Source organism: Coffea arabica, chromosome 2e, assembly GCF_036785885.1.
Source record: "Coffea arabica cultivar ET-39 chromosome 2e, Coffea Arabica ET-39 HiFi, whole genome shotgun sequence".
Taxonomy (NCBI): domain Eukaryota; kingdom Viridiplantae; phylum Streptophyta; class Magnoliopsida; order Gentianales; family Rubiaceae; genus Coffea; species Coffea arabica.
In genome coordinates, this window is record NC_092313.1 from 25585033 (window position 1) to 25603433 (window position 18401).

The 18401-nt window shown below is 35.3% G+C and overlaps 2 protein-coding genes across 3 annotated transcripts; one reads left to right on the top strand and one right to left on the bottom strand.

Annotated features, from left to right (window-relative positions):
- Positions 1 to 1884: 1884 nt before the first annotated feature.
- LOC140036927 (uncharacterized) lies at positions 1885 to 6073 on the bottom strand. Of its 2 annotated transcripts, XM_072080150.1 has the most exons (5): positions 5938 to 6073; positions 5333 to 5473; positions 3979 to 4149; positions 2711 to 2795; positions 1885 to 2617 (listed from the first exon to the last, which is right to left on the bottom strand). In XM_072080150.1, the coding sequence occupies exons 2-5, from the start codon at positions 5456 to 5458 to the stop codon at positions 2079 to 2081; spliced, it is 921 nt and encodes a 306-aa protein (XP_071936251.1). In that variant the 5' UTR covers positions 5459 to 5473; positions 5938 to 6073; the 3' UTR covers positions 1885 to 2078. The 2 variants fall into 2 exon arrangements, with proteins under 2 accessions (XP_071936251.1, XP_071936250.1); XM_072080149.1 differs by having other exon boundaries at positions 1885 to 2795.
- A 4050-nt stretch (positions 6074 to 10123) lies between these two features.
- LOC140036928 (protein neprosin-like) lies at positions 10124 to 14034 on the top strand. Its single transcript, XM_072080151.1, has 7 exons — positions 10124 to 10368; positions 10909 to 10995; positions 11895 to 12164; positions 12344 to 12514; positions 12616 to 12669; positions 13151 to 13297; positions 13383 to 14034. Exons 1-7 carry the CDS (start codon positions 10219 to 10221, stop codon positions 13755 to 13757), a joined length of 1254 nt encoding a protein of 417 aa, XP_071936252.1. The 5' UTR covers positions 10124 to 10218; the 3' UTR covers positions 13758 to 14034.
- The last annotated feature ends 4367 nt before the right edge of the window (positions 14035 to 18401 follow it).

Genomic DNA, 18401 nt, shown 5'->3' on the forward strand with positions numbered 1-18401 from the left:
TTTTCTGGAACCACTGTTTTGCCAAAAAAAAAAAGAAATAGCACTTACTATTTAGAAAAAAAAGAAAGCTACTTATGATTTTCTAAAATAAATCTATGTGAATGTCACTCTTAAAGTTCTATCTGCATTATCCGTACTGAAGATTTAACTGCTGGAAATAAGCCAATACATGTTTGTCGATGAGAAACATGCTTAATGTTTGAGGGCCAATTTGAAACAATGATCTTGTTCTTCCGCTCCTTTCCCCTTTTTTCTATTTTTCCCTAATTTTTCCCTAATTTTTTCTGTCTCGTGTGGGGTTCTTTTGTCTGTAGCTGCAGTAGTTCGAGAAGAAAAGTATTATAGAGCGAAGGCAACCATAAATATATGGGAGCCCCGACTTGAGAAACGTAATGCATTTAGCTCTCGTCTCAGCTTTCGATTACAGGAGGCTCTTCCGATTCAGATTTAAACGTCATTGAAGCAGGGTGGCATGTGAGTTTTTAACAAAGTATAGTTGTTCACATGATCACAATTCTTTCAAGTAGTGCAAACTTATAATGATAGGCACTCAATGAACACCCGTTAGTGAACTTAATTTACACCGAAACAGTCGTATGAATACGTGCGCTCATATTTATTTGGTCTCTTTTATTTCAACATTGTTCACGTTTAATTTTAAATTTTTTTTAAAGAAACTATCACATAAAACCACTTTTACATTAGGGAACCTGTTACACGCGCCTTTTTTTTATTTTCTTCAAAATAGCATATATAAAATGATCACTTAATCATTCTATTAATTTCTTGGACAAATTACATTTTACCCTTCTGTGGTTTAGCTTTTTTTACATAACCCCCCTATGGTTTCAAAAACTATACATAACTCCCTCATGGTTTGAATTAAAACGTCAAAGTGACGGAAATAGTCATTCGTAACGGAACTTCTAAAAATGTCGAAATTACCCTCATAAATACATGACACATTAACCCCGTATAATTTTTATATTTTACTATATAACCCCTTTATGATTTAATATTTTACCATATAAGCCCCTTATGATTTTCAAATATACGCATAAACCCCCTTGGTTAATAAATAATTTTCAACTTTATATAAGGGTATTTTTGACATTTTAGGTGACTCCGTTAAGAATAATCATTCCCGTCACTTTGACACTTTAATCCAAACTATGAGGGGGTTATATATAGTTTTGGAAATTATAGGGGGGTTATGTAAAAAAAAGGCTAAACCACAGGGGGTAAAGTGAAATTTGCCCTAATTTCTTTTTTTTTTTTTTTTAAAAAAAACCGGTTGTCGTCCAATTAAGACACAAAGAAATTAGGGGGGTAAAGTGTAATTTGCCCTAATTTCTTCCATACAACAATGAACAGAGGGATAATTTTCGATCAACAGGATGCTACAACTTGCTCTGTCCAGGCTTTGCTCAAACCAGAAATGAATATACATTGATGACCTTTATGTCCTGCTCCTTGAAATTATTAGGTTGGTTTAGTATTTGAAATATCGTCTCCCTTTTAGTGATCCCTCTTATTTCTGAAATATTAACTGCTTACATTTGGAAACTGTTCTATGAATTTTCGCTCCTTTCCTGACTGAAGAAGAGGGAAGATGTGATTCTACAAAATCAACATGCATCATAGGATGGCAATAAGAATTGCTTCTACAACACAGATTTACAAGAGCAATAATGGCCAAATTTCCGTGGCATTGCAGACGTTACAATGAAGTAAAAAAATTCAAGAGGCAGATAATAAATTTTCATAGAAACAACAGATTCATAACAATGAATCTAGATCAGTTCAGTTCAATAATATCTGCTCCATCAAGCGTATCAACTTAGAATTCCAAAATGGGAGTATAAATCTATCTTGCCTGAAGAATTCAAGTTATAAAGCTCATTTATAGATGTCAATAAGTACCAACGACAAATGATCAGCAACACACTGTAAAGATTTTTGCCACAAAGCATTAAATCCAGGCAAAAGTGAAGCAATTAGGCAGTTCAAAAAAGTAGACTAGTGCTTATTACGTTGCCCTAATGCAAATTTAACGGCTCAAATGCTGCTCCTGCTTCCTATGTTGCCTTCTTCTGTTTCTCGGAAGTACATAGACGGGCAGCATGGGTCTTCCCCTTCAAGTGCAGCCTATAAATCTCTTCACTGTTGCAAAGAACGTGACACAATTCACACCAGAAGTGCTGGAGGGTTTTCTGTTTCTTACCAACTTCGAGTTCTTGCAACTTGGCCCTGTGCTTTTGACCTTTGAAGTGTAAATCTAAACTAGTTTGGTCAGTGCACAAAATTTGGCACAGGTCACATCTTGGTTGCTCTTTCGTGTTCTCCTTAACCATCCCATTACCACACATTTTCATGTAACTCAGCTTAGCTTTATGCTTGTGACCTTTGATATGCATTTTGTAACATGATGGGCTTGGGCAGCTGACTTGACAAATCTTGCAGAATGTTTTAGGTCCATCACTAGTATAATATGGCTTTCGGTGTTGATTTGAAAGGTATTTGAAGCTGCTGGGAGTCGCTTTCATTGGCATCTCTGAGTGAATTGATGCACTGTTCTGAGTAGACACTGAAAATGGACTTGGATTCTGACCTGGAACTGGAGATGGCTTGACATTAGTAACTGAAGGCCTTATTTCATCTGCTGAAACCATGCTTATGCTCGGATGTGAAATCATGTTTGATGCAAAACCTTGTCTAGCATGTGAGATGAAGTTTTGCCCTAAAATATGTGTAGCATTTGCTTCTGGCATTGTTACTTTAGATAAAGATGGCACCTGATACATGCAACAAGTCATAAGCAGAAGATGAACAAAATAAAGAACAAAACAAAGAGAATAAGAATAATAAGGAGAGAGATCTATGATGCATGAGAAATGAGTGATTCAAATAAGATGAAACAAAAAACCAACGAAGAGAGCACAAAAATTGATACCTCAAATGAAGACCAAGCTAGTAATGAAATGTACTACACAACTCTTCAGCAATAAGCAAGGATTACAAGTTTTGCAGGGGAAAAAAACATAGTAGAGAACAGATTGGAAAATCCTAAACTTCCATAATTTATATCTGCTGAAAAACAGAGAATGAGTGATTGGAACAAGCTGAAACAAGAAACCAAGAGCAAAATAACTGATGCCTTAAATGAAGACCAAGCAAGTTATGCAAATGTTTGCAGGATTCTCCAGCAATAAACTAGGATTATGCTTTTTGCAGTACAAGAAGAGTAGAGAACCAATTGGAAAATCCTACCCTTCTATATTTTACATATGCTGCTCAGTTGTCAACTTAAACGAATTAAAGCATTGATCTATTGCTTCTGAGGTTGGTAATGAAGGATCATAGTTGTATGTTTGCCTTATAGCATTGGACAGCAAGATCATTTTGGAAATGAATTTCCGAAAAGGAATTTATGAGAATTAAGAGCTGGGAGAATTTGTCATCTAAATGTAAAAGATCTGGCCTTCAATACCTACAGGCATAGCATTGTGCTTTAAAGATAAATCTGTTGCAGTTAGTGGCTGAATGCTCTGCAAAAATGGCCAATTTTGCACATTTCACGAGTCATTGCCACTGCACATACATGTTGCAGCTCATTCAGTCTGTTGTTCCATATACATTTCATGAGTCAGTGCCACTGCATATACATGTTGCAGTTCATTCAGTCTGTTGTTTCATAAGTTAAAAAAAGGAAGGATAGACAATATGAGCCCCAATTCTCCTGTTGCATGCCATTGGGATGCAACCAATTTTGAACCACATAATTATTATCCTTTGGATTTGGCAAGACCTAAATTAGGGGACAGAACCATAGCAAAAGTTTGAAGCTAAAGTGACTTATATCATCCAGATATCCTTCTTTTAAGGGCTTTAAGAGATGAATCATATTTATGCACAGATTAAACTCATAAAGAAATTAGTGCAAGAAAAAAGTTTTAGTTTTTAAATAACCCATCGTACTGGTGATTGCTTAAGATTAGGACCCGAAGATGTCAAATCATTTGCTGCTGCACTGGTGAGGCTTGAACTGGGGTTTGATGTAGGCCGTGCTATGGTAGGTGACCTCAAACTCTGCCTGAGAAATTGTGAGACATTTGGCTCTGGAATTGTAGCTTTAGACGAAGATGGCACCTAATATAAGGAACAAGTTGTCAAAATTGAAATAAGCAACCTGAACAACTAATGTCCAAAACGAATACCAATTTAGTAAAAAAGAAGAATGGGTTACATAGCTATCCAGCAATCATCAAGGATTATAAGTTGATTAAAAGGACTAGAGAATGATAAGGGAAAAACCTACTCCCTCTATATGTAATTCATTTGCTCCCTAGTCCTCAATTCAACCAAATCAAACCTCGTCCTATGGATTTTAAGGGTAGTAGTAAAGAATCATAGTCATATCTATACCTTTTGGTATCATGCAGCAACATCAATTTTAACTGAATTTCCAAAAAAAAAAAAAAAACCTTTTCACTAATGTAAGAAGTGTATGCATCATTCTGTTATTTAATCTCAAAAAATCTAGAGTCCGCATTTCAGATGGCATTCTGTTTGGGCAGTTTTCTGTTGTGCATCTAAAGCTTATTAGTTCTGCAAAGATTAAGCTCATTTTGGCCATTTCAAAAATTCATTGCCGCAATATGTAGTGCTCCAGATTGGAGTATGGTCAATCTATGCTGTTACAAGTGGTTTTGTGTTGTATCATACTTTAAAAGTTAAAACATTGAAAGACAGACTGACTTGAGTTGTTTCATGAGTTGTGTAATGCAACGACGCTACCAAATTTGAATAGCATAATTAATTCTCTTACAATTTGGCATGATATATATTTGAGAGTAAAGAGATTTATTTTGTTCAGATAACATTCTTTTAAGGTGCTGAAGAGATCAAGCACATATATATATATGCATGTCCATAAACTAATGAAACAGTGAGTTGCCTATGGAATTGTAACCTTAGATGAAAATGGCACCTAATAATTAGGAACAAGGTTCGACTTACATAACTAATTTCACGAAATCTGCCATACAAGACTAATCAAGCATCAAGGTTTTACAGCAGAACAGCCCCATGACCTCAAATCCAAATTGAAAGACATCAAATTCTGCCATTTTTCACAAATAACACTTGCTGAGTTTCTGTAACATATTATTCAACTCAACTTGTGCCGATCATTTGTGATAAGCCAGCAGTTCTATAGGTTCAGCAATCAATAAAATAGCGTCAATTTTGAGGAACACACAGAGTAATTAGAGCACAAACAATTACAACAGAAAATAAGCAGCATAAGAAAATGTAGAGTCTGAGTTCTCACCTCCAAAGGTAACAGTTCTGCAAATTCTGCCTCAGACAAGAAGTAAGCAATCTTTTTCCTATATGCCAATTCTCTCTGAATCGCTTGCTCCACGGACATGATGCTGACCTCCTTTCCTTCAGCCATTTCTCTCCGAGACACCTGCAAAAGCTCAGTCATAATAAGTCGAACTCATTATTCAATCATATGTCCATCCACTCTCACTCACCTCAATTTTCAGAATTCCACCAAGGTTTTTGTTTCTTAAGCAGTAAATCAACAAACAGGGGATAAGGGTTCATACAGGACAAGTTTGGAAATTTTCCAAAATCAAATCTTGAGCTTTAGCTATATAAGTAAGCTTTAACTAACGCAATAAACAAACCACAATCCACCTTTTTAATGAAATTTGATAGTTCACGTAGTAAATTTTGCATCACAAAATGCTGAAGATGCCACTTTCACAATATCAAAAAGGAGTACTAATTGTTTGAAAATGCAGTTGAAAGATAGAAACTTTACAAGGAAAGAAAACAGCCCATCATGCTTTTGTGATGGAGATGATCATATTCACCAAAAGAAAGAAAGAAAACAGAAAATCAAAAGACTCTGCGAGGAAAATTTACCTTGTAAAGTTTGCAGAAGCGAGTATGAAACTGAAATATGGCAGAAAAGAAAAGGGTTCTGGAGTTCTTGATGGTTTATTAGCCTCACAGCCTCACTGTGTTACTGTGTGCGTCTCTGTGTGTGTGTGTGTGTGTGTTTTGGTACTACAACAGAACATTTGAGTGCCTGTGGGCGTACAGGTTATTCAAAAGGGATAATTTCAGAAACCTCCCCTGAGGTTTCTGACAGTCTCAAGGACCTCCCCTGAAGTTTCGAAAATCCCTTATACCTCCCCTAAAACTAAGTAGATAGTTTCAGGTCCAACCCAATTGAGGTGGACAATGAATATAAAATGTGTTTCAGGAGAGAGAAAATAATCAAATTCCACCTCTGCCCTCAAGATTGTCATTAGTGAGGATGTTTATGTTGAAAATTTCAATGGAATCTAGTTCCTTTGAAATTGCGGGGGGTGTATGTGAAACTGATGGAAAAACGTAAGGCTGTATTGCAAGAAATTGTCTTCTAGTTCATGCCAACGGCTCTCAAAGTAGTTCTTTGTAACGGTAATAAAAAACAGTAGTGTTGCTTTGGAGCTCTATATAATTGCCTACTGAAGTTGCAAGAGAAACCAGTGAATGTTGTTGGGTTGTGACTGAGGTTTCTGCAAAAGTGCTCATACAGTGAATGTTGTTGGGTTGTGACTGAGGTTTCTGCAAAAGTGCTCATACAAGTAGCAAAGCTGAACTACGTACAAACAGATACACATGGCTTCTTCAAGCCTGGCAGATTCATCATGGAATTCACCAACTTCATTTTCAATAAGAAATAGATATTGCTATTGTCATCGGAAAGCAAGTATTAAGATTTCTGAGAGCAGGAGGAATCCGAACAAGCTCTATTTCTGTTGCTCAAATTGCAAATTCTTTCAGTGGTTCGAAGGACCTGAAGAATGTGAAGTGAGCAGCCAAAGAACAGATCAACGTTCAAGCATGCAAAAGGAGGATCATATACAGTTTGCCAAAGTAGAGCAGTCGAACTCCAGAGAAATTTCTAATGTGGTGATGGTTTTTAAAAAAATTCTACAAAGGAGGCGTTTAGGGTGTCATGTTCTGTAAAAGGGATGTTCGCATTTGTCAAATGCGAGTTCATTGAGATCGCATTTGCTAAATGCGAATTATCCCCCATTTTCCAGCCACTAAGATCCAAAAAAAAAAAAGAAAAAGAAAACATGACCTCGCATTTCTTAAATGCGAGGTCATGTATCTCGCATTTCTTCAATGCGAGGTCATGTACCTTGCATTTAACAAATGCAAGGTCATGTACCTCAGTTTCCCATCATTGTTTCGTATGATGCTTCCATATTTTGGCATGATTTTTCCTTTTGCTTCAGCTGTAATGCCATGTACTCAATATAAATGATTTAACTGCAAATTATAAAATGATTTACAATTTGCAATGAAAGCGTCTACAAATTTTAGCAGTTAAGGCTCTAAATTCATTAGAACTGGAAAAAATTTTTATTTTAATTCAATAAATTTATTTTATTTTATTTTAATTTCGGCATTCAATGGGTTTAAATTTATTTTATCCGATAAATAAATTTCTATTTAAGGCACCTTGGGTATTCTGTGAGTATAATGGACGAAAGGCATAAAGAGCTGGTCTTTTATTCAACAACGGATTTATTTTTATTTTATCCGATAAATAAATTTCTATTTAAGGCACCTTGGGTACTATGTTGTTGTAATAGAGAAAAGCCATAAAGAGCTGGTTTTTTATTCAACAACGAGTTAATTTTTATTATATCTAATAACTAAATTTTTGTTTAAGAAAAATGGGTACTCTGTTCTTATAATGAATGAAAGCTTTGAAAAGTGGGGCTCTTTTATTCAACAACGGGTTTATTTTATGTTATCCGACAAATAAATTAGTATTTAAGGAAAATGGGTACTCTGTAAGTATAATGGACGAAAGCCATAAAGAGCTGGTTTTTTATTCAACAATGGGTTTAAATTTATTTTATCCGATAAATAAATTTCTAGAAAATTTTCTAGGCAATTTTCTAGGAATTCGTATTTATCGGATGCAAGATACAGTCCAACCAAAAAGCTTGCTAGTTTGATGCAATTTTTGGCGCCTTTTCTCTTAGCCCAAATTAGCAATTCATTTTATTATCAAATTCCAGTTAAGTTACTTAATCCTTTCTATTACTCATTTCACTAATTAATTCATGTTATTATCAGAATATATTACTTCAACAGCAGGGATATTTGTGTCAATTCAACGTTTTTCAAGTCATTTTGGGACCCAACAATCTGACAGGGGAGGTATAAGGGATTTTCGAAACTTCAGGGGAGGTCCTTGAGACTGTCAGAAACCTCAGGGGAGGTTTCTGAAATTATCCCTATTCAAAATGCAGGGTACTACTGTATGCGACTAGAAAGAAAAGAAAAGAAAAGAAGAAAAACAAAAATCTATGCTAAGAGTGTACGCGTCTAATTTTGAAACGAACTTGTCAATTCCCTCCTTTATAAATATGGATTCATATAGTTTCTGGTTGTGCTAAGTCCTTTTAGCAATTTGTAATTTTGTATAGGTTTCTTAGGCTGAAATGAACTATAAGACATTTTTTTTTTGTCTCAAAATTGTAATTTTTTGGAATTACTATTTTCTATGCATCACTGTTCAGAATTTTTTGCACTAGTAGATTTGAATGCATGACTCTAAAATATTAGTTTTGCATAAGCAGCATGTATCTTAGTACAAAAAAATTTTACAATGACAATGTAGAAAACGCTAATCTATTTTTTCAACCTTAGGATAGAAACTAAAATCAGATTACATGTTTTTTTTAATCTTATGACAGTGACTCTTTGGAATTAATTTTTTTTACATGTCGAATTTAAGAATTTTTTATACTAGCAAATTGGGATGTATGACCCAACCTCTTTTTGAATTTGAAATATTGGTTTTGTATATACTATATGTATGTATACTCGTTAGTGCAAAATAATTTTTATACTAAAAATATTAACCCATTTTTCACATAAATAATCATAGTTATTTTCAAATAAATAATCATAGTTAATTTCACATGTAAATCTCCAAGATATTTATTTGTAAGGCATACACCATATCAAATGAGATTGAGATAGCTCGATTGGTGTTCCATTGGTTAAGTTGATGTATTATTTACAAAATTAGACTTATTTAAGTTATTGCTTTCATACTTTCAATTGATAAACAGTTTACACATTCAACAAAATTATATAAGCATATATACAATGGTTGATTGTAAGATAACTATACAAAAAATAAATGAAGAAAATGAGTCGCTTGCATGCAAATGGACATCACGCTTATGTAAATTTTGCAACTGAGTCAATGTTAATAAATCCATACGTGGGTATGTTTGGATAGGAGATTATTTGAAATATTACTTAAAATAATTAATGTAGCACTTATTATGATGTAATGTATGTGAAATAGAAAGCAGATTAGAAAAATAAAAATGTGCTTGTTATGCAAACAAGTAATTTTTGACAAATAATTCCTATGGAAACACACCCGACATCACCCTCAATCTAGATAAGTTTTAAACGACTTTGTTCTTCCTACATGCATTTACCTATGGTTCAACTGGGAAATTAAAACTACTTTATTGATGTAACCTAGATCATCCATTTACTAAGTTGGATCAAATATTCCACAAAGTAGGTACATTAGTATTATAGGTTTTATTTGGGTAAACGTCACTGGGAAGAAGAATTCCATAAAAAATATATGATTGTAATGTCTACCATATGTAAAACTGATAAGAATCTCCCCATAATTTAATCATCTTTCTATCGTATGCCAACCTAACCTCTCTTTGGATAGATTTGACTGGTTTTATCTCCGAGTAAAATGTAAAGTCTGAACATTACATTACAGTTTATTACATCCGTTATCAAACCATTTTAAGGACTTCAACTCTTTTCTGGATTTGTTTATCTTTTCACGTATTATCTTGCATGGCAAGATCACAATCTATTGGCCTTAAGACCACGCATTTCTTGAAAGTAGTTTAGTTATTCATGCTAGATTATCTATGCATTTTTCCTTACCATGCCTGGTAAATAATCTATATAATCCTATCTGCTGGACTAAGTCAATGCTTGCCAAGATAACTTCTCTCCAAGGTAGATTTACCCCTGGACGGCACTCATCCAATTCATTAAACAGTTTTGAGTGCTTATAAATGATGCAGTCATTCATGCATTAATGAAGACCAGCAACCTTAATTTGAAGCAGTAGTTTCAATGGATTTTCTCTTTAGCAATATGCACATCTTTTTCTGGAAGCAATTGTATTGCTTCATGTTGTTATTGATGATGAGCATGGCAAGCCAGAAGCTTGAGGTTAAGAGAATCTTGAGCGAGTCAAGAAGAAATCCTGTCAAGTCCATCAAGGTTATACATCACCCTTGTTCTCTGCACTTTTCTGCCTTTTTAAGTTCATGTTTGCTTTTATGTCCATCCAGGTTATACATCACCCTCGGTTTTTTTTTTTCCCTTCCCCCTCCCCTTGCAAAGGCTTTGTTCTCAAAATCTTCTTTTCTTTTTGAAAGCTTATAATGATAAACTTGATTTTTAGAGAATTTCCTGAAAAAGTTAAAAGCATAATTTTGCATTAAATCATAAGAATTTTACCTAAAGATTCATTATCATATTAGGATCTATTTTTCAATTGAGAACGGGGGAAAAGCAGTGATAACAGCTGAAAATAGACTTTAACTTGAACATGTTAATTACACTTAATTTAAGCGTTAAGAACATAATTAAAAGAGGCAAGTATAGTATCCAACGTACGTATTTGCAATAACAGGTATTAATAATAACTCATCTCCTTTTCTTTTATGTATATTTCTCTACCTACAATACTTAGTAAACTTGTGTATCATATGTTGCCTTTTAGAATTGATTTATGCATATACGGTTGTTTTTGTTCAGAGCCCTGATGGTGATATAATTGATTGTATCCATATCGCTCACCAACCAGCATTTGACCACCTTTTGCTCAAAAATCATACCATTCAGGTTAGCATATCTATCTCAGTTGTGGTGTAACCACTTGGCTATTTGCTTCTTCCTCCCCCATTGACATTCAAAAATCCAAAAGTCAATCAGGAAAAGTCATGTAAATCTTCAATTTTCTCTCATAATTCTTATAAAACTTTTAATTCTTTCTTGAAATCGTTCCTTTAAACAACAAAAAGATGAAAAAGAGTGATAACATCGTTGAAAAGCAAGTGTAATTTGAGAACGAGCATAATGCATGCGGAGCTAACCTTAAAAAATAGAGCAAATTATACTTTATCCCTCTGTGATTTAGTGTTGTTATATATAACCCTCTCATGATTTGAATTAAAGTGTCAAAGTAATGGAATTTACAATCCGTAACGGAATCACTTAAAATATTAAAATATCCCTATATAAAGCTGAAAATTATTTATTAACCATAGGGGGTTATACGTATATTTTGAAAATCATAAGGGCGTTATATGATAAAACATTAAACCATAAGGGAGTTATTTAGTAAAACATAAAACCATACTGGGTTAGTGCGTCATATATATTATGTTTATATAGTTTGGTTACTTCAATCATTTTAATTTTTAAACAAGGGTAATTTCGATATTTTCAAAGGTTTCGTTACGAATGATCATTCCCGTTACTTTAACATTTTAATCCAAACTATGATGAAGCTTTTGAAACTATGATGAGGTTGTGCATAACTTTTGAAACTATAAGAGAGTTATATACAAAAAATACTATACCATAGGGGGGTAAAATGTAATTTGCCCTAAAAAATGAGGAACGGATTATGTTGATTCTGAATTGTTCACAAACTTACGCATGTGACATTATAACTGGTCCATTATTATGGCCATGCCACTGTCACTTGAATGTAGTGCTGAAATTAAAATATGCTGCAGATGGCGCCGAATTATCACCCAGAAATACTACTTGATAAGAGTAAAATGTCCAACTTCGAACTCCAAAGGAAGCATCATACAAGACCTATTGCTCAGCTATGGCAGTTGAATGGAAAGTGCCCCAAGGGAACCATTCCTATTAGAAGAACCAAGAAAGATGACTTCTTAAGAGCTCGTTCTATCCTGAGACTTCCGACTGGGAGGCTACCTAGGTTCAGGTTTAGATGGCGACCTCGGACGGCACCTGTCAAAAATTCAGCTACTTATGAGGTACCACAAAATATGTCTCACCAAAAAATAAAAAATAAAAACAGTAGGTTTTGGGACTTTAGCAACAGAAAGAGTCCAACATGTATCTTACGGTAATTTTCAAGTGCTTTTAATCTAGCAGTTTTAATTTTTCAATCCCTTTATCTAATTTACCCTCTGTTGATGGTGAAATTTCTTAGTATGCATATGCATTTGTTCAAAGTAAAGAGTATCTTGGAACCAAGGCAACTATAAATCTATGGCAACCCCAAATTGATGATGAAGACCAAGGTGGATCTAGCTTGTCCGGAGTTGGGGTTGTAGGAGGTCCTTCAACCAGAGAACTGAACTCCATTGAGGCCGGATGGATTGTAGGTTTTCTCTATAATCATTCCTTAATATGTTTCTTCGTGTTCACGACTTCGTGAACTACATGTGCAATTGTTCCGATCCTACTGCTTTCTTTACTCAGGTCAACCCAGAACGGTTTGGAGATAATAGAACAAGACTTTACACCTACTGGACTGTAAGTAAAAGAATATCTTTCACAATTAATCTTCCGGAGCTGAATGCTTTTGGAGAAATTCCAAAATTCTGATGGAAGTATGTTTTTTGTTTGCATGTTGTTGACCAAGGAGTCGTCGCATTCTGCAGGTGCAAAAAAAATTACACTCAACATTTGGTTAATGCGATGTTAAAAGAAAAAACTTGGATTTTGATGAAAATGCAATTATCTTGAAAAAATTCCACTCAACAAGGCTAAGTTCAAGCTCACTGAACTCACATTCTATGAATGCAAGGACTCTCTGGCCCAGATTACATGGATAAAAAGCACTTTCCTATAGAAGTTGATCGATTTTAAGTTTCGTAACAATCTTAGAAATTTCTATCTGCACTTGCTTTTAATGGTATATGTTCGTGTTTTTAACTTAGCTATAGTATATACCAGAAGAGGATCCTACATTCCTACATAAAGATTTTGTGTTGCAAATTGGTAAAATTTGTAGAGTGACGGTTACCAATCCACCGGGTGTTACAACTTGTTCTGCTCGGGTTTTGTCCAAACCAGCAATGAAATTGCACTAGGGGCAAGCTTATCCCCAACCTCAGTCTACAATGGCTCGCAATACAATATCAGCATCCTTATTTGGAAGGTAAGCAAAAGAAACCACTTTTTTATGAATGTAACAGTTCACTGAGAATTCTAGAGCTTCAAATATCATGGGAGAATTTTGTTAGGATCCAGACCAGACAGTGTGGTGGCTGCAGTATCAGAACAAGACAATTGGTTACTGGCCTACCTCTTTGTTCAAATACCTTGTGCACAATGCTTCAGCCATCATTTGGGGTGGAGTCGTAAGCAATGGAAAAGGAGATGGTCTAAACACTACAACCCAGATGGGCAGTGGCCATTTTCCAGAAGAAGGGTATCAAAGGGCAAGTTACTTCAGGAATCTTCAAATACTCAATGGCTCAAACACCGTAGTACCTCCTGATATGATTACAACCGTCTCCAATCAGCCAAATTGCTATGGCATATTATTGGGAAATAATACTGACTGGGGAGACTACTTTTACTACGGTGGACCGGGGAAAAATCCTAAATGTCCATGATCAAACAAAATGCTAGTATTGCAACATATTACCTACACGTGAAATATATAGTCGTGCATTTGTAGTGAGAAAAAAAGAAACTAAATATAAACCTGCAGATAGATACATATGACGTATTAGATTGCTTGATGTTTCGTTTTGAAGGTGATTTGAGTGTCTGTATTCCGCTTGTACAAATAACTAGCAACGCTAAAAAAGTATATTCAGCTGCTGAAACTACTTATTGATGTGTATTGCCTTGGTTCACACTAAAATTACAAGTAAGTTGGCTTATGTATATTGGATTTTCATTTTTTAAGGAGAACCTTAGCTAATGCATTCAGAGTAGAATATAATGGCCACAAGCAGAAAGCATTTTGCAGGTACAAGTGCATGCCAGGTAAAAACAGTTTCGTTACGATAACGATCGCTACTTCGGACTTTTCCTATATATATATATAATTCGTTGGGCCATTATGTGTGTGTGTGTCAAATTGGCTTTATGTTATTCTTACTCCATGATCGCTAATCACCTTTCACGTACCAAGTGAAATTGGAGAGATGAGCACAGAAACAATTGAATGGTGCATCAATATGAAGCCGAACTCTTGTTTCGAAAAGTAAAACGAGAAATACAGGACCTACACACATATAATCGGCCACCATTTATGATGCTTGAGCGGGTGTCCACTAATTTCTTGAATCATCTGTTGCCCAAGAGTTCTGTGGATACATGGCTTTCTCAGCCTCTTTACCGCTTAATCTCTGATCCCGTTTCAGCTCCTCACCAGCTGGTGACAACCGCCACTCCTCCACGTCCTCCGGCAGCAAGAAGAGGCATCAAGGCACCAAGTGTTGGGGGATCTTGCGACAATGTGGAAGAAGAAAGTCCTATACCAAGGTTTATCTCTTAAATTTTGTTAAAATATACCCCAATTTTTCTTGTTTAAATTAAATGTTGCTCATTAATCTTCTCTCCGGACTTTTCTTTTGATAGTCTTGTTTTAGTTGTAAATTGAAATTTAATTGACCAATGGATCAGTTAAGAGTTCAAAATTTTCTCACAGGATGAATCTGAAGTGAGTCAAGTGGTGACTGAAAGTGATGAAGGACCTTATCAGGAAGCTGTGTGGGTGGAGAGAAATGAGGAATGTCTGATTTTGCATTTCAAGTGTCCCTGTGGAAAAGGCTACAAATTGTTACTACTAATTTGACTGCTTTCTAAGCCAGGGATTCACTGCCTTGCAAGGATCAAGACACCAATTCTGTGAAGATATCAGTGATTTCCACTTCTGAACGTCTATCAAGGATTAATTTTTTCTTCATGTAATCTTTTCAATAATTGTTTCAGTTTATCTGTTGATGGACTATTTTTTTGACAAGAGGATAGCAGAGAAAGGGTTCGTGTCGATTTATTTTATTCTGTGCAGCTCGAAAGTTTTATTTAGAAATATAAAATACAATGTGGGGTTGTCCTTTCCTGCTTTTAGATTTCAGGTTTCGGTTATTTCTTCATGTGAGCCACCATCCCATAGGGTCAATTGTATTTTATCAACTAGATGATGAGTGCACAGTTCGATTTCTCCAGTAAGCATATCTGCCAATAACCTGTTGAATCAATCTTTGGTATAAAATTTCAGTTTTAGACCATAATATCTATTGAAAAGGCATTCTGCGGATGAATTCCGCTTTCACATCTCTCATTTTATGAGTCTGCCTATAACAATTCACACCAATAGAGTCAAATGATTAGAACTAAAAATATTAGACAAAGATGTCACACATACCTTATCTAATACTGATTATGAATGACTACAGCTTTGAATATAAAGCAAAATACTAAAACTACACTTGAGAGTTGAGCAGAAAAAAGACTTTATAATCTAAAAGGAACAAAGAAGTTTAATCATTTGGCTTCTGATTCATTTACTACTTGAAAGTACTATACAAGCAACAGAAATTTATGCTTCTATTAATGGAGATCAATAATAAATATAATATATACAAAAGTTCATGATTTCATAAGAAAAACAAAGTGTAGTTTATCACAGACTAATTCACGTCCAGCGCGGCAGCTTCCACATTAAAAAATGCGTTGGGGTTTGAGTAGTATTGCTCCCATCGATCAGCTGAAGCATCATCAAGGGAGAATAAGTCGAGATCATCTCGTAATACTAGATTTGGATTGAAGTTTGATAGGGAGAAACATTTCGAGAGAGCCCACAAAAGAGTTCAACATGTAAGTCAGGAATCCAACTCTGATCCAAAAGTTTAAACTATTAGGTCTTGGGTCTTTACTTACATATTAATCGCTCTTTCTCCATCTCTCGGACTAATGTGGGACATAATCCTTTACTCATGAACATAACAAATCTCCCCCTTCATGAGTAACCCGCACATTAAACCCAAATTTACAAACTCTTCTTCGAACCCACTTTAATACTCAATGCAAGCCCACCTTTATCACCAAGATCACCTATTCTCCCAAACATAGACCCGCTCTTCTTCAACATCCAAATTGTATTCTGGACCTCTGCCAACCCTTGACTCCTTGGTCTAACATCAACCGGACCCCTTGCCAAACCCATGGCACACCTGGTCCAATACCAATCAAACTCCTTGGTATTTCGGCCCACCATCAAGAAGAGAATTTTCACCGGTCTAACTTCGAGAAAAATCCACTTGCCCATGAGTAGTCCAGTCTCACAACCTGAAACTCTGATACCAATTTGTTAGGGAGAATAGGTGATATTGGTGATAAAGGTGGGCTTGCATTGAATATTAAATTGGATTTGAAGAAGAGTTTGTAAATTTGGGTTTAATTTGGGGGTTACTCATGAAGGGGGAGATTTGTTAGATTCATGAGTAAAAAGTTATGTTCCACATTAGTCCGAGAGATGGAGAAAGAACGATTAATATATAAGTAAAGACCCAAAACCTAATAGCTTAAGTTTTTTTTGTCATAGTTGGGTTCCTGACTTACATGTTGGGCTCTTCGGTGGAGCTTCAAGTTGCTAGACTGGGCAATAGAGCAAAATTCGTGGTTGGATCCTAGTTAACTATTAAGATCAAGTGGATTGGTAGCTGTTATTAATTGAACAATTTAATGAGTGATATCCTTGTTTCAATGGCTTGACAAAAAGTATTGATGGCGAAAGATGGGAAGTCGAAAGCATGGAGATACATGACGGTGAATTTAGGCAAGTGATTCAAGAGACAAGGAAAAGGTGGAGTTCAATATTAATTTTGGACGTAAATTGGTGGAGACTTTCTCATACCTCCAACAGTTGATACTTTACCCCGGTAAATTTTAGATTTTGGTTATGTTCTTTGGGTGGTGTAGCACGTCTCAAAGAAACAAAGAAATCTAATTTTCATGCGTCAGACAACTCTGACAGTTGCGATTTTTTCGTTTTAGGTGGAATCTTGAAAAACTACACGTGGCGAGACAGTCCTAAGGATGGAAAGAAGTATGGTGATTTTACCACTTGGTTACCTCAATAATTAGGGTTAGAACTCACAGAAGAGAATCCCAGATTGCAAATGGTGGTGAGATAAAATCCTGTAAAGGGAGATGGTGAATTGAGACACCTTCTCACAAGTTAACTGGAGATTGGATTCGGGGTAACTACACATGTTCATTTGCTGATTGAATCAATTTAGTGTCAGGACTGTATTGATTCGGGTGTGTAGTTCGATACCATATTATTTGGTAGTTGAAGGCAAATGATTGTTAAAAGAAATTTTCGCTAAGGTGGAGATTTGTTAAGAAATTGGATTAATTTCTTTCAGATAGATTTCTTGTTTTATGTGAAAGTAACTAATTTCCTAATTGGTTCTAGTTATTTGAAGTAGTAGCTAAGGAATATTTTATTTAGTTTAGGATTAGAAGTTATTTTCTACAAGTGTAGGAATTAGAATTGATTTCCTATTGTTATTTGGGTTTTGGCCAAATAATGTTCTCTATAAATAGGTGGGTTGACATACTATACAAAGACACATAAGGGTACACAAGAGGCAACATGTAACCTTATACATGGGTGGTGAGAGAGGGTTCTTAGGAGATGAGAGATAGTATATAAGGGTTAGGCTTGGATTCAAGTTGTATTCTTGTATAGAATTTTTCTCTCATAATAAAGAACGGGTTTTCTCTCCGTGGACATAGGCTCAATGGTGGAGTCGAACCATATTAAATATTGTGTCTTTTATCTTTCATGCTTGTGCCTTGTTCCTCATTAAATTGCTGTGCACTTGATGTCTCAATAGTTGTTTGTTCCACGTCTGGATCCTAACAAAGTTGAAATAACCATCTCCAACTCCAGGAGCAGCATCAACACCTGCAACAGTTGCCTCTTGATTCATTGTCGCAAACTCTTCAGTTTCATTGCCAGACATGCCATCATCTTCAATATAAATGATTTGTGTCTCGTCCATCTTCTTGGAACCATTGTTGATTCCAGCTGTTATATTTTGTAGCATCATTCCGTTACTTTCTTCATCCAATAAACTTGATACTTCAGGTTCAGGAGCAATCAAGGATTCGCCACGTGGGAAATTTGTTGCACTTGTAACACTTGTTGCAATTTCCTGGATTGGTCCATTAATTTGTTCTCCATCTATTGTAGAACCGTCATTCGCTAGTGTATGATCCAGTTCATCCATGGT

Coding starts and splice junctions, on each gene's coding strand:
- LOC140036927 (XM_072080149.1), bottom strand. CDS start 5,458: ATGGCTGAAGGAAAGGAGGTCAGCATCATGTCCGTGGAGCAAGCGATT. Junction 4,150..5,332: donor CAGAACTGTTACCTTTGGAG/GTGAGAACTCAG, acceptor TCCTTATATTAG/GTGCCATCTTCGTCTAAAGC. Junction 2,796..3,978: donor CTAATCTTAAGCAATCACCA/GTACGATGGGTT, acceptor TGCATGTATCAG/GTGCCATCTTTATCTAAAGT.
- LOC140036928 (XM_072080151.1), top strand. CDS start 10,219: ATGGATTTTCTCTTTAGCAATATGCACATCTTTTTCTGGAAGCAATTG. Junction 10,996..11,894: donor TCAAAAATCATACCATTCAG/GTTAGCATATCT, acceptor AATATGCTGCAG/ATGGCGCCGAATTATCACCC. Junction 12,165..12,343: donor AAAATTCAGCTACTTATGAG/GTACCACAAAAT, acceptor GAAATTTCTTAG/TATGCATATGCATTTGTTCA.